Source organism: Zeus faber (assembly GCF_960531495.2).
Source record: "Zeus faber genome assembly, chromosome: 21".
Taxonomy (NCBI): Eukaryota; Metazoa; Chordata; class Actinopteri; order Zeiformes; family Zeidae; genus Zeus; species Zeus faber.
Genome location: NC_137208.1, coordinates 24,531,649 through 24,545,227, shown reverse-complemented (window position 1 = coordinate 24,545,227; position 13,579 = coordinate 24,531,649). Strand labels below are relative to the sequence as shown.

The window sequence follows — 13,579 nt, the reverse complement described above, 5'->3', positions numbered from 1 at the left end:
AATCCGCTGGACGTTGCTGCGCTACTGTAGTCCTGGTCCGGATGGAAAAATGGCACCGTTTCATAAAACGAAAGCACCACGACGGACCTCCTTGAAAATGTTCAATTTTCATTTCTTCCGCTAGCGTTACTGCTTTTAGTCGAACAGTGACCGTCGAAACGCTCGCCCCACTCGTTCTTTGCTCGATGATCCACCGCTCGAGTCTTTCCTCCAACTCGGGCCACCTCGCCTTATGTCCGCGGAAACTCAGCTGCGTCTTCTTCACCTGTCGGAGTTCGTTTTCCATCTTCCTCCACTTGCAAACCATCGATTCATTAATCTTGAATTCTCTCGCGGCTGCTCGATTTCCATGTTCCTCTGCGTAGCTGATAGCTTTCAGTTTAAACTGTGCTTCATAGGCGTGTCTCTTTGCCATTTTAAGGGTTGTTAAGACAACAATGTTCTGCATAAAGCACATACCTGTTCTTTTATACACAATCCACGCCCACACTTCCCCCTTTAACGTTCTCATGGTGGTCTCAACAACGTCCGCAGTAACAACACACATAGGGCGCACCGCACTATAGGGCGCGCCGCACATTTTGAGGGAAAAAAAAGACGTTTATATGCGCCTTATAGTCGCGAAAATACGCGTATTAGGGATGTCAATAGATTCATCTTCTTTTATGTTATTGACAAAATTGCAACGATTGTATCGGGTATCCTATCAATCCCAAATGCTGGCTTTTGACACCTGAGCAGTTTCATTTCTTGTGTCAGTAAGCCAAAAATAAAACTAAAGGTTTCTACATTGAGAATAAATGGGTCGCTCACTTTAGATGTTGTTAAAAGGGATCTTTATAGACAGAAATGTTATTTTTAAGGCAGTAAAAGCAGTATATAACCTTTAATTCATTATTTTGCACTACAAAAAAATAAAAATACATTTGGACAAACCCATGACATTCCCTGTTTACATAATTAATAATTAAGGACTTGTCTCACCCTCCAGGGGACTACGAGGTGTCCATTAAGTTCAATGACGAACACATCCCGGACTCCCCCTTCATCGTTCCCATCGCTACGCTGTCTGGCGATGCCCGCCGCCTCACCATCACCAGCCTGCAGGCAAGTTGCCTTGTCAATTTTACAAAGCTTTTTAATGATTCAAATGCATGAGCATAACAGTTCCCAAACTTTTTTATGCCGACTATTATTGGCTGAGGAACCTCTTTTTCCTTCATGGATCCCTATGGCAGTGTTTTTCAACCACTGTGACGTGGCACACTAATGTGCCGTGAGAGCTTGCCAAGTGTAGCATGAAAATATTTCAAATTCCACTTAAAAAAATTTATTAATGGAAATTATCTTAATGTGTTGCAAGATTGCAAGGCTGTAATAATTAATCAAATTCATCAGTTTAAGCCGGAATACCAACTTTGTGTTAATGAGAACATTTTTTCACTCTGAAAGTAACGACTATACGTAGTGATGAAAGGTTTGACTCTTTTTTTATCATTCATTTTTGAGTCATTCAGTAAAATGAGTCATTTGACTTTCCTATTTTTATTTTGTTTGGATTCTGTAAGTGTAAAGCCCGCTGAGTGAGGGAGGATTTCTGACGAACGGCTGTGAGAATGGTCAGTCGGCTCTGAGCTGTGAGAGTTCCATCTCTCACAAGAATCATTTTATCCTGTCAAAGCTATTTATTTAAGTGTAATGCAAAGAACAAATCAGTAACATTCAATATGAATTGTGCGAAATGGCTCGTGTTTTTGTTTTTTGATCTGCAGTAATTATTTTCAGTTTTTGAATTGAACATTTACTCACTCGCCCACTTTTTCAGGAAATAATTTTAAAGATTTGTTCGCTTTGAACAGGATATTGGTGTGCCGTGGGATTATTTAATTTAAAAAAATGTGGTTATGTAGAAAAAAGGGAAACACTGCCACAGGCACACATGCACACACACACACACCCACACACAGAATCCCCCATAGAGGACAACCAGATAAGGACCTTACCAGAGACTGAAATCCTTTTTATAGTCACCGCAGATAAAAATGTCTCCTTCTCATCAGCTGCAAATTCCTCCATATTAAACCCCCCTGATGTGACATATTCTATATTTGAGGTGCCATTTCAATTTGCTGCCCTGAGATCTATATCTGTGTGTGTGTGTATGTGTGTGTGTGTGTGTGTGTGTGTGTGTGTGTGTGTGTGTGTGTGTGTGTGTGTGTGTGTGTGTGTGTGTGTGTGTGTGTGTGTGTGTGTGTGTGTGTAAATATACAGGGATTAGCATTGTAAATTTGGACTCTGCTCATTGTGGTTGAATGGGGCATGGGGGTTTGTCCTCAAGGGTAATCTAAGATTGTATTTCAGCGCTCCCAGCTTCATACTGCTTATGTATTGACTTTCTATCTTTACTTACTTTCTATATATACACACTGTCATCTCTACCAAACTTCAGAGGTAGGGCCTGGGGCTAGAGGGTTTCTAAATAGAAAAAGAGCTGATATGTCTTATTTAACAAAAATTTACTGGAATTTTTGGAAATAAACGAGTGTATCTTTTTAATAATAGTAATAATATATATTTTCTATCTTCAACAGTTTTATTTAGTAGTTTATTGAAGACAATGGCCTGCTGTCAAATATGTAATTATTCTCCAAATCCAAACAGGGAAAACCATGCCCGCTTTGGTCATAGACAGTGTAGGAGACAGTCTAGGGGCAAGGAGACAGAAGCAGCTAGGAGACAATGTAGGAGACAGTTGAAGAGCTATGAGACAGAGTAGAAGCTAGGAGACAGTGTAGGAGCTAGAAGACAATGTAGGAGACAGTGTAAGAGCTAGGACACAGAGTAGAAGCTAGGAGACAATCTGGGAGCTAAGAGACAGAATAGGAGATAATGTAGGAGAAAGTCTATGAGCTAGGACAGTGTTTCTCAAATGGGGCCAAACACCTATACAGTACATCATTTGTAAATTGTATTTTTCTCCAAATGTTAGTGAAGGGGGTACTCCTAAAGATCTTAGAAGAGGTACACTACTAAAGAAAGTTTGAGAACCACTGAGCTAGAAGACACAGGAGACAGTCTGGGAGCTAAGAGACAGTAGGAAATAATGTATGAGACAGTGTAGTAGCTTGGAGACAGAGTAGGTGCTAGGAGACAACGTAGACAGTATAAGAGCTGGGAGATAATGTAGGAAACAGTGTCGGAGAAGGTCTAGGAGCTAGGAGACCGATTAGCATCGTGGAGACAACGCAGGAGACTGTGTAGGAGACAGTGTAGGGGACATTGTAGAAGCTAGGAGACAATATGAGCAAGGAGACAATGTAGGGGACAGAGTAGGAGCTAGGAGATAATGTAAGAGACTGTGTAGGAGCTAGGAGACTGTAGAAGCTAGGAGTCAGTATAGGAGCTCGGAGACAGTATAGGAGCTAGGAGACAGATTAGCAGCTTGGAGACAACGTAGGAGCTAGGAGACAGAGTAGGAGAAAGTCTATGAGCTGGGAGACAGAGTAGGAGCTCTGAGACAACATAGAAGACAGTGTAGGAGACAGTGTTGGAGACCCCTGTCAACCAGTTTCCCTCCCTTCTGTCCTCCATGTCTTATGCCTCACCCCCCGTTTTCCATCAGGAGATGGGTCTGAAGGTGGGGCAGGAGGCCTCATTCTCAGTGCAGCTGAACGGAGCACGGGGACTGATCGACGCCAAGGTCCACACCCCGTCCGGAGCCATAGAGGAGTGCTACGTCACAGAGTTGGACAGCGGTTAGTTCAAGTAAATAAAAAAAACAAAAAACCCCACACTGGCTTTTTGAGGAAATGGCGCTTTGAAGGAGACAAATTTGTTCCTTCCTACAGAACAGCACGCCATCCGTTTCATGCCGCGAGAGAATGGCGTCCACTCCATCGACGTGCGCTTCAATGGAAGCCACGTGCCGGGAAGCCCCTTCAACATCCGCGTAGGGGAGCCAGGGCAGGTGGGCGACCCAGGGATGGTGTCGGCCTTCGGACCAGGCCTGGAAGGAGGATCCACAGGTAGGAGTGTTTTCTTCATCCCTGTTTCTTAAAACAGAGGCATTTGTAAGTCATTTGTAAAACAAATCAAAAGTATGTATCAAGATGAGGAGAAAGATTGGGAACCTCTGGGTAAGATTACATTCTCAGTATTCAACCTGGCTTCAACGGGCTTAATTTATTTATGTTCTACTAGCAAAGGATTGGTAGTGTTATGCTCACTGACTAAGAATGAACCAATAAGCACGGCACAAAAACAGTCAGGTAAGAAGTCTTCAAGATTTATTCCAAAAAACAGGCAGGGGTCAAAACCAGGCGATCAGAGAAGGCAAACTTATCTGGCAGATCCAAAATGACATGGAGGTTAGTGACATGGCATGAGGAAATGACCAGATGAAAATAAAACATGAAAACAAATATAAATGCTGGGAGATCAGGGAGGATTCATAACAGGTAGATCATCAATTATTATCATCAGTTATTCAAACTATTACAAATACCTGGAATTCTTGATCCTGCTGCACTTATAGCCCTTTGAACTGCAGTTGTTCTAATGAGGTGTTATCACTATCTGGAAACTCGAAACTTGATACAAATCTACCTTCTAAAGCAGCAAGTTGTATTATGCTGTATTACACCGTAGTTTAATCAAACAGTGAATTAGTAATATGTTCTTATAGCGATGAGTGAAAATTCATTTTGTTATGCTTTCCCAATAGTTTCTTTGTTGTTACCAGCGGAAACATTTGCTTGTCATGCTGTTTGTCAAAGATTTCGAGTTATTTTGCCACACTCTAAACATCTTGAAACCACAATACCTGAATATGTTATGTGGTGTGGGGATGGTGTGGTTTGAGCAGCCACACTTGTCCTGGGTATTGTCAGGGTTCGCCCGGGTCCTTCCGGCATTGGCCACTAGATGCCGCCAGTACTGCCTCATCAATGCTGCATTGTTTCACCTGTTTCTGTTTCTGATTACCCAGCCTCATTATGTCATATGTTTCACCTGTGTCTCTTTTTGTCTTTCCTATTTATACCCTGTATTTTGTGTCCTTCCGTGCTCAGCCTTGAGTTTTTCTAGACTCCTGACAAAGCTCTCGTTTCCAAGCCTACGAAATTCTTACTTGTCTTTTGACCGTTTTTTTTTTTTGAAAAGTTCAATTGTTTTTTGGAGTCCCATCTGCGATTTATTTGTGGCTTCCCTTTGTTGGGCGCTTGTTACAAGTAAACCATTATTTTTGCCACCTCATCTCTGCCTCTGCCTCGTTCTCCGCACCTGGGTCCACTCAGCATACCACGTGACAGGTATAGGTAATTGGGGCACAGGATCCGAGTGGCTGCCTACCTGTTGCCCGTTGGTTGGTCTAACGAGCAACAGGTAAAACCCCCATCACCACACACATTCAAGAGAAGACGCCTTGTCATGACATATGTCCATCTGCCTCTGGGCTTATTCCAACTAGCCCACTTTCGACAATAAACTGGTGTCTCTACAACCCCTTGTCTGTGTCTCTGTGCTGGAGGTCCCTGAAAGCGCCACCGGTACGCGAAACTACCAGTTATTTTAACAGAAATGATTCCTCTGTTTACCCCAATCCACTAGGCGTGGCATCAGAGTTTGTGGTCAACACATGCAACGCAGGGTCGGGCGCGCTGTCGGTGACCATCGACGGGCCCTCCAAGGTGAAGATGGACTGCCAGGAGTGCCCCGAGGGATACAAAGTCACCTACACCCCCATGGCCCCGGGGAGCTACCTCATCTCCATCAAGTATGGGGGGCCACAGCACATCGTGGGCAGTCCCTTCAAAGCGAAAGTCTCAGGTAGGGGGCCCGATTTAGTCACCCCTTCTGTCGGTATAATTTTCTCTATAATCCGATCTGGGTAGGATTGCATTTAATTTCTTAATTTGCCATTAAACGTTTTGTTGGGAACTAGGGATGCCACGGTGAGGAATTTTTCCCACCGGTTAATAAACCCATGACAACCGGTCATGACTCATGGCACCGGACTTATGTATGGGCACTAATTACGGATGGAGGGATATTCCTGATCTAAGGTCTCCTATAGTTTTCTCTCCTCTCCTCCCGTAATAAGCAGACTGTGCTCTGCGACTCTGCTGTGCGCACACAAGCAGCCACTTTAACTTTTGACTTTTAATTGATAACATGCATATTTTATTTTATAAAATATAAAATAAAATATTACATATTTTACAAATTTGAGTTTTTTTATTTGATAAACATTGGCACTGAAATGCGACAATAAATTCGATTTTTATTTTATTTCTACAAAGAAAAAAAACCACACGGTGGATTTTTACTTGGTGTGCAAGTAATGTAATCGGTGTATGCTAGAACACCATGTAACACCGGTAACACCGATAACCATGGCAACCCCGTTGGGAACCAAAGCAACGTTTCAGTCCTAATCCTAAATCCTAGACAAATAGACATCCATGATGAACGACATGTTTTGGCCATAAGTTGATCCATGAGTCTCTCTAAACACAACATGTGATGGCTCACAATGAACTTATACATAAATACTTTTCTGACGGACAACTCTATATTTATTCAGCATTGTTTCAGTTTGGGTGTCTTGGCTCTACTGCTCACCACTCCCAGCGAGGTGTACAGAAAACATAGACATGCTTAATGAGCTAGAAATATTGGAGTGTTGAACTTGAATCACCCCATTGGATAGCAGAGTAGAGCCCAACACCAAGCAGCAACACAGTAAGCAAAGCAGGCGGCAAAGTAGGAAGTAAAGCAGTTAGGGCAAGAGGGATTGGCTTAATAGGCTGGCTCATAAGGGCGTGGAAGCGTGTCGAGTTGTATGACAGCCTCATTTATACACCGCGTTCCAAATTATTATGCAAATGATATTTTTCTCTGATTTTCCTAAATAGTCAATGCAAATGACAGTCAGTATAATTTTCAAGTCATCAACCGTTAGGGTATTATTCGAATGTTATTGAACAAACCTCCCAATGATAACAGTATTTTTTTCAAAAATAAAAAACTCAAAATGCACTGTTCCAAATTATTATGCACAACAGAGTTTCTAAACATTTTATAGGTTGGAAAGGACTGAAAATGGTCATTTGTTGAAATTGCAGCATTAGGAGGTCATATTTACTGAAATCAAAAGCTATTTCAATCAAAAACATCTTAACAGGCCAAGTTACATGTTAACATAGGACCCTTCTTTGATATCACCTTCACGATTCTTGCATACATTGAACTTGTGAGTTTTTGGAGAGTTTCTGCTTGAATCTCTTTGCAGGATGTCAGAACAGCCTCCCAGAGCTGCTGTTTTGATGCCAACTGCCTCCCACCCTCAGATGTTTTGCTTGAGGATGCTCCAAAGGTTCTCAATAGGGTTGAGGGCAGGGGAGGATGGGGGTCACATCATGAGTTTCTCTCCTTTTATGCCCATAGCAGCCAATGACACAGAGGTATTCTTTGCAGCATGAAGATGATTTTGCTACTGAAGGCACGGCTCTTCTTCTTGTACCATGGAAGAAAGTGGTCAGTCAGAAACGCTATATACTTTGCCGAGTTCATTTTCACACCTTCAGGGACCCTAAAGGGGCCGACCAGCTCTCTCCCCAGGATTCCAGCCCAAAACATGACTCCACCACCTCCTTGCTGACATCACAGCCTTGTTGGGACATGGTGGCCATCCACTAACCATCCACTACTCCATCCATCTGGACCATCCAGGGTTGCACGCCACTCATCAGTAAACAAGACTGTTTGAAAATTAGTCTTCATGTATTTCTGGGCCCACTGCAACCGTTTCTGCTTGTGAGCATTGCTTAGGGGTGGCCTAATAGTAGGCAAGGCTCTTGAGGATCCTACAACTTGAGGTTTGAGGGACTCTAGAGGCACCAGCAGCTTCAAATACCTGTTTGCTGCTTTGCAATGGTATTGTAGCAGCTGCTCTCTTAATCCGATGAATTTGTCTGGCAGAAACCTTCCTCATTCTGCCTTTATCTGCACAAACCCGCCTGTGCTCTGAATCAGCCACAAATATCTTCACAGTACGATGATCACGCTAAAGTTTTCGTGTAATGTTTTCATACCTTGTACAAGGCATTTCACTATTTGATGCTTTTCGGCAGCAGAGAGATTATTTTTCTTTCCCATATTGCTTGAAACCTGTGGCCTGCTTAATAATGTGGAACGTCCTTCTTAAGTAGTTGCCCTTTAATTGGGCTCACCTGGCAAACTAATTATCTGAGGTGTCTGAGATTGATTTCAGTGATCCAAAGAGCCCTGAGACACAATACCATCCATGAGTTTAATTGAAAAACAAAAAATTAAATGTTTAGGACACTCAAATCCAGTTTGCATAATAATTTGGAACGCAGTGTGTATAAAGATGTCTCCAACAAAGGAGGGGAAAAGAGTCCAAAAAGACTGAAAATTCACGTATTCTGTCTCACTCTGAATATATCATGTCATTTAAAATTAAATTCTGTGCCCCCTCCCTCCCGGTACCAGGAGCCCGTCTATCCGGTGGACACAGCCTTCATGAGACATCGTCAGTGCTCGTGGAAACTGTCACCAAGTCCTCGCCGATGGGTGCCGCCTTCACCGGAGCCATGCCCAAGTTCTCCTCTGAACCGAGCAAGGTGGTCTCAAGGGGGGTGGGTCTGTCCAAGGCCTTTGTGGGCCAGAAGAATGCCTTCACAGTGGACTGCAGCAAAGCAGGTGAGGTCTCCATGCAGTAGCAATGACTATATTCTGAAATTGTAATAAGGGACATTTTCACATGACAGCCAACAATGTATATAAAATACAGGAAACATATACTTATACTGTATGTCGTAGCTATCAACCCTCCTGGTTTTCCCTAGATTCTCCCGCATTTAACCCTTCTTCCAGCTGTTCCACTTTCCCCAGAAATGTCCTTCATTTTCAAATTTTCAAAAATAAAAAATAGGTTGGTGGTAGTGGTCTCGACGAATCCAGAGCTTCCCATAGTCAACATAGGTGGCCGCCGAGGGCGCCATCCCAAGAGGGGGGCTTTTGGTTTTTTAATTTCCCTTATTTTCAATCATCAGAGGGATCAATAAAGTTCTATCTTATCTTATACATACATACAGGTTTATGTGCACTCATACATACGATGTAAAGGCACCTTACCTTTTTTTCCTCTTTTCCCCCAGGCACCAACATGCTGATGGTGGGTGTGCACGGGCCCAAGACGCCATGTGAGGAGGTTTACGTCAAACACATGGGCAACCGCATGTACAACGTCACCTACACAGTGAAGGAGCAGGGCAGCTACATCCTCATCATCAAGTGGGGGGACGAGAACGTCCCCGGGAGCCCGTTTCAGGTCACCGTCCCTTAAAACCACCTCCGCTGTACACACACACACACACACACACACACACACACACACACACACACACACACACACACACACACACACACACACACACACACACACACACACACACACACACACACACACACACACACACACACACACACACACACACACAGCCTGAAATTTCTCACTGATGCTTTTCAAGTCTTGGACGTTGAGATTTTACGGAGGGATTTTTGATAGAATATGAATCATGCATAGTATGGTAATGAGAAAAGCAGGAGAGAGAGTGATGTTCAGACAATTTTTTTACATTCAGGCTAGATGTCCAAAGAGTCCCCCCAAAAAGCTGTGGTTGGGGGGGAAAAAAGCAGGCGATCAGGGGGACAAGTTGTGCGTTAAAACTGTACGTCACAGACAGATTCTGAAAGCTTTTCTTTTACTTTTTGTTTGTTTTATTTATTATGTGCTGTTATTTTCTTCAACAGAAATATTTGTCTTTTTCGACCCACCCCCCTGTTTTGTGGCCATCTTTTATTTTATTGTTTTTAACCAAAGGAGGAGAGTTTGTCTGATTTATATCGCGCGGATGTCGGGGCAGAAAAACACCCCCATAGATGCGACAGTGAAAACATATTATAGAGTTTTGTTTTATAGTGATTTTGTATGGATCAAAAAAAAAGACAAAGTAATGAAGTTTTTACGAGGATTGATATTTGAATCGTCTGTTTTGGCAAGATTGTGCGGGCATAATAAAAAAAGGTTTTAACACAAACTTCTTTGGTCCAGAGTATTGTTTTTGTGGGGGTACTTTTGTTTACACAATACACAATAAAATGCAATTTAATTCAGTCCTATATGTGTTGTGTTCAGTCAGTCCCAATGGCACCACGTGCTGTGTTCTTCCTCAAACTATATCAAGTAGAAATAATCCATATTTATTCAGCACATGAAATTGTAGCTTACAACTAATTGTGCACCTACTCAGAGCTACTTTTCATGTTGTCAGACATGAGACAGTTCCATGGGGCGGTAAAATCATTTTTCAGTCAACTTGCTTTTAATTGCACTACCACACTCATTCACAGGATTGTCTGATGTCTCACTTCTACAGTCTAATGGGTCGGCCTATTTAAAGAGCAACTTTCAGGTGTGCAACCCCAATGAATAAACGTGTGGGATATGATGTGGAAATTTGATGAAAAAATTATTTTCTTTTTTTTACTTACTGATTTTTGTCATGCAATTAGCCATGCCCACTTGAAAAATATTATTTGCCTGCAAAATTGAATGTGACATCACGTAGAGACAAGACAGAGCTAGAGCTACAGTGAATGGGAAGTAGAAGAAAAAGAGGGGATACAGTCTCTGAGAAAAATAGTTTGTTTTAGACTGAATTCATTTTCCTTAGTTTCCTTAGTTAAGTATGAAACGAAAAACGTAAATATAGCTAATTCTTTAGGGGAAAGATCTATCTTAAGGTTTCTGTGATTCATCCGTGCTCAGACCACGGCAGGAGAGTCTGAATACAGTTTGTTTTGAGTTCTCTTTGTAGTCTGTTTGATTTTTGCATTGAGAAAACAGTGCATTGTGAACACAACCAGTACTTTTCTTGTTTTCCCTCTCGCTCCGAAGAGATGGGAAAAACACTCTCCCTTGTTTGAGAGAACATTGAAGAATATGCCAATAACTCACGAGGTACGCGACACAAGTTGTGGTTCAGGCTCTTGTCATCTCCCATCTTGTCTACTGCAATGCTGTTCTGGCTGGATTACTTGCCTGTACCAGACCTCTACAGCACATCCAGGATGCAGCAGCCCGTCTAGCCTTCAACCAAAATTCACTCATGTCACTGCCCTGCTTCAATCACTTCACGGCTGGCTTACCATCACATCTCGGATCAAGGCTGCCCATCGAACTGCTCCTCCATATCTCCAATCACGAGTCAGGTTCCAGACTCCGACTTATTCCCTCCACTCCTCCGCCACTGCATGGTCTCAATGGTCATTCATCTCAGTCGCGACTATTCTCATCCCGGGTGACCCAATGGTGGAACGAGCGCCCCCTCGTGTGTCAGAACGTCTGAATCGCTCCACATCTTTCGTCGCAGACTGAAGACCCATTTCTTTAGACGCTTCTTCTCAGACTACACCTGGACCCTACTTGCACTGACCTGTCTACCCCATGAGCATCTTTTATCCTTTTACTGTCTAACGTACTTTGTACACCTTTGTACACTTCGCTGGGAGTGATGAGCAGTAGAGCCCAGGTGACTAACTTCACGATACATAATAAATACAATTATTTTAAAGTCTAAGTTGATGTCGGTCAGACATCAACTTTTTCATTTTATACCCCCCATAAGTGGAATAGACTTCAGAGATCTCAGAATTTGATGAATATGTGGTGGAAAAAAAATCATCTTTGAGAAGAGGTCCTTTCATTTAACATCATTTATTATAAAAATATCTGAGTTTGTCTCTGGACAAGACACAGATACATACCCTTTTATAATGTCTAGTAGTGGAGTGTGTTCTTAGCAGAATATTCCAACAATTTGTCTGATTAAACAGTACTGTCTACCAGACCGACTTATCTCTTGGGATTGGCATAGAGCAAGAAAGCTACGCTCAAACCACTATTTTAATAACCAAAACAATGTGTTGCGCAATTGATTTTCTGAGCACATTCTGTAACTTTTCCATGAAAAAACCTATCTCCTTTAACAGTTTACAACTGTTAATAAAATGTACATCTACAAATCGTATCTTTTATGATGTGTTTAAAATGTTTGATGTTGCCTCTTGGCAACCCATCCATCTGGGACAAAAAATGGTTGTGATTATGACAACTTGGAATTTAAAATTTTACCACTGAGCCAAATAATACACTTGAAAATGTAACGTCATCATCAGCCATCAGTCAAGGACATTCTTAAGAGTTATTAATACTAATAGACTGATGTCTCTTCGGCATGAATAGTAGTGAAATATTAAATACAAATGATGCACTAGTTTTGGGGAGTTTTCATGTGCAGTCGCCTGAAAACGGTCGACATGGAAAAGCATAATACTGATGCGTAGGCGGCTTCACTCACATCACTGCCATTAATGGCTTGAAAAAGGAATTGGGTTTTGGCACATTTTTATGTCTTTATGTATATTTAGCCTAAGCTTCCTGTAATGACCCAATCAGATTTACAAGTGACTGCACATCATCAGGTCACATCAGACAATTACAGTGCATTGCACTTACCAGTGAGATCATTCAGCAGATAATTTTTCTGGCCCCATGCCGCCAGAACATTGCAGTGCTTTTCCCATACCATGTCTCGATAAAAGGTTGTTTCCTCAAATGAAAATGCATGAAAATGTTAACATTGGATTGCCAATTCAATAAGATATTCTTTGTTATCACCATGCAACCCTTGGTTATAATTGGGTGGAACAAATTCTTTAGGGGAAAGATCTCTCTTATGGCTTCTATTCAGCCAGAGTGTTCAGCATCTATCTGATGTATTTATGGATATCTACACATATTTATTTCTGTGCACCTATCCGGCCCTCGAGCCAGTTTATCTATACTGTATTGCCAATGTATGTCCATCCCCCCTTAAATTGTTCAATTTTGTACTTCTCCATTAAATATTGTAGGAATTATTTTGGGGGGAAGATCTATCTTAATGCTTCTCCTAAAGAGCTACATTTTAAAGTTCCATTGTGTTATTCATTCAATTAGTTGACAAGTCCTATAATTAGTCCCATAATTGAAGTACTATTTTTCAGTGTTATTTTCATTCCATCTACTCTCTCTTGATTGAACTAAATTGAGCACCCCATTGAGCATCCACAAGACTTTTTTAATCCCTCTGAGGGAAATCTCTTCTCTGCATTTGACACATTCTAGTATTTTACATATCTAGAAGCAGAGAGCAACACATCTAAAAAGAACAATCATCTTTCATTCATTCAATATGTGAAAGATCAACACGTTTTCTATGAGTGTACTTCTTATGAAGTTATGATTCTTTTCCATTCTTTATTATTGACACCATCTTTTGAAAAATCAGATGAACAAATGTACAACTCATCACTCAATCACTCAATGTACAACATGTATAACTCATCTGCAAAGCTAACAAATTCCCCTTGATAAAGTAGAAAATTAAGCAAGAAATATTTTTATTAATCAAAAATACATTATTTTATTCCTTAAAATAAAAATAAAATG

At 41.6% G+C, this 13,579-nt stretch overlaps 1 protein-coding gene across 4 annotated transcripts in view; it reads left to right on the top strand.

Moving 5' to 3' along the window:
- The window catches only part of flncb (filamin C, gamma b (actin binding protein 280)), a 106,617-nt gene extending 97,165 nt beyond the window's left edge, over positions 1 to 9,452 (top strand). For all 4 annotated transcript variants that reach the window (XM_080022414.1, XM_080022413.1, XM_080022412.1 and 1 more), the window contains 6 exons: positions 992 to 1,107; positions 3,623 to 3,755; positions 3,849 to 4,025; positions 5,608 to 5,826; positions 8,515 to 8,724; positions 9,183 to 9,452. In XM_080022414.1, coding sequence (XP_079878540.1) covers positions 992 to 1,107; positions 3,623 to 3,755; positions 3,849 to 4,025; positions 5,608 to 5,826; positions 8,515 to 8,724; positions 9,183 to 9,370 — 1,043 coding nt within the window. In that variant the 3' untranslated portion in view covers positions 9,371 to 9,452. The remainder of the gene's footprint in view (positions 1 to 991; positions 1,108 to 3,622; positions 3,756 to 3,848; positions 4,026 to 5,607; positions 5,827 to 8,514; positions 8,725 to 9,182) is intronic.
- Positions 9,453 to 13,579: the final 4,127 nt, after the last annotated feature.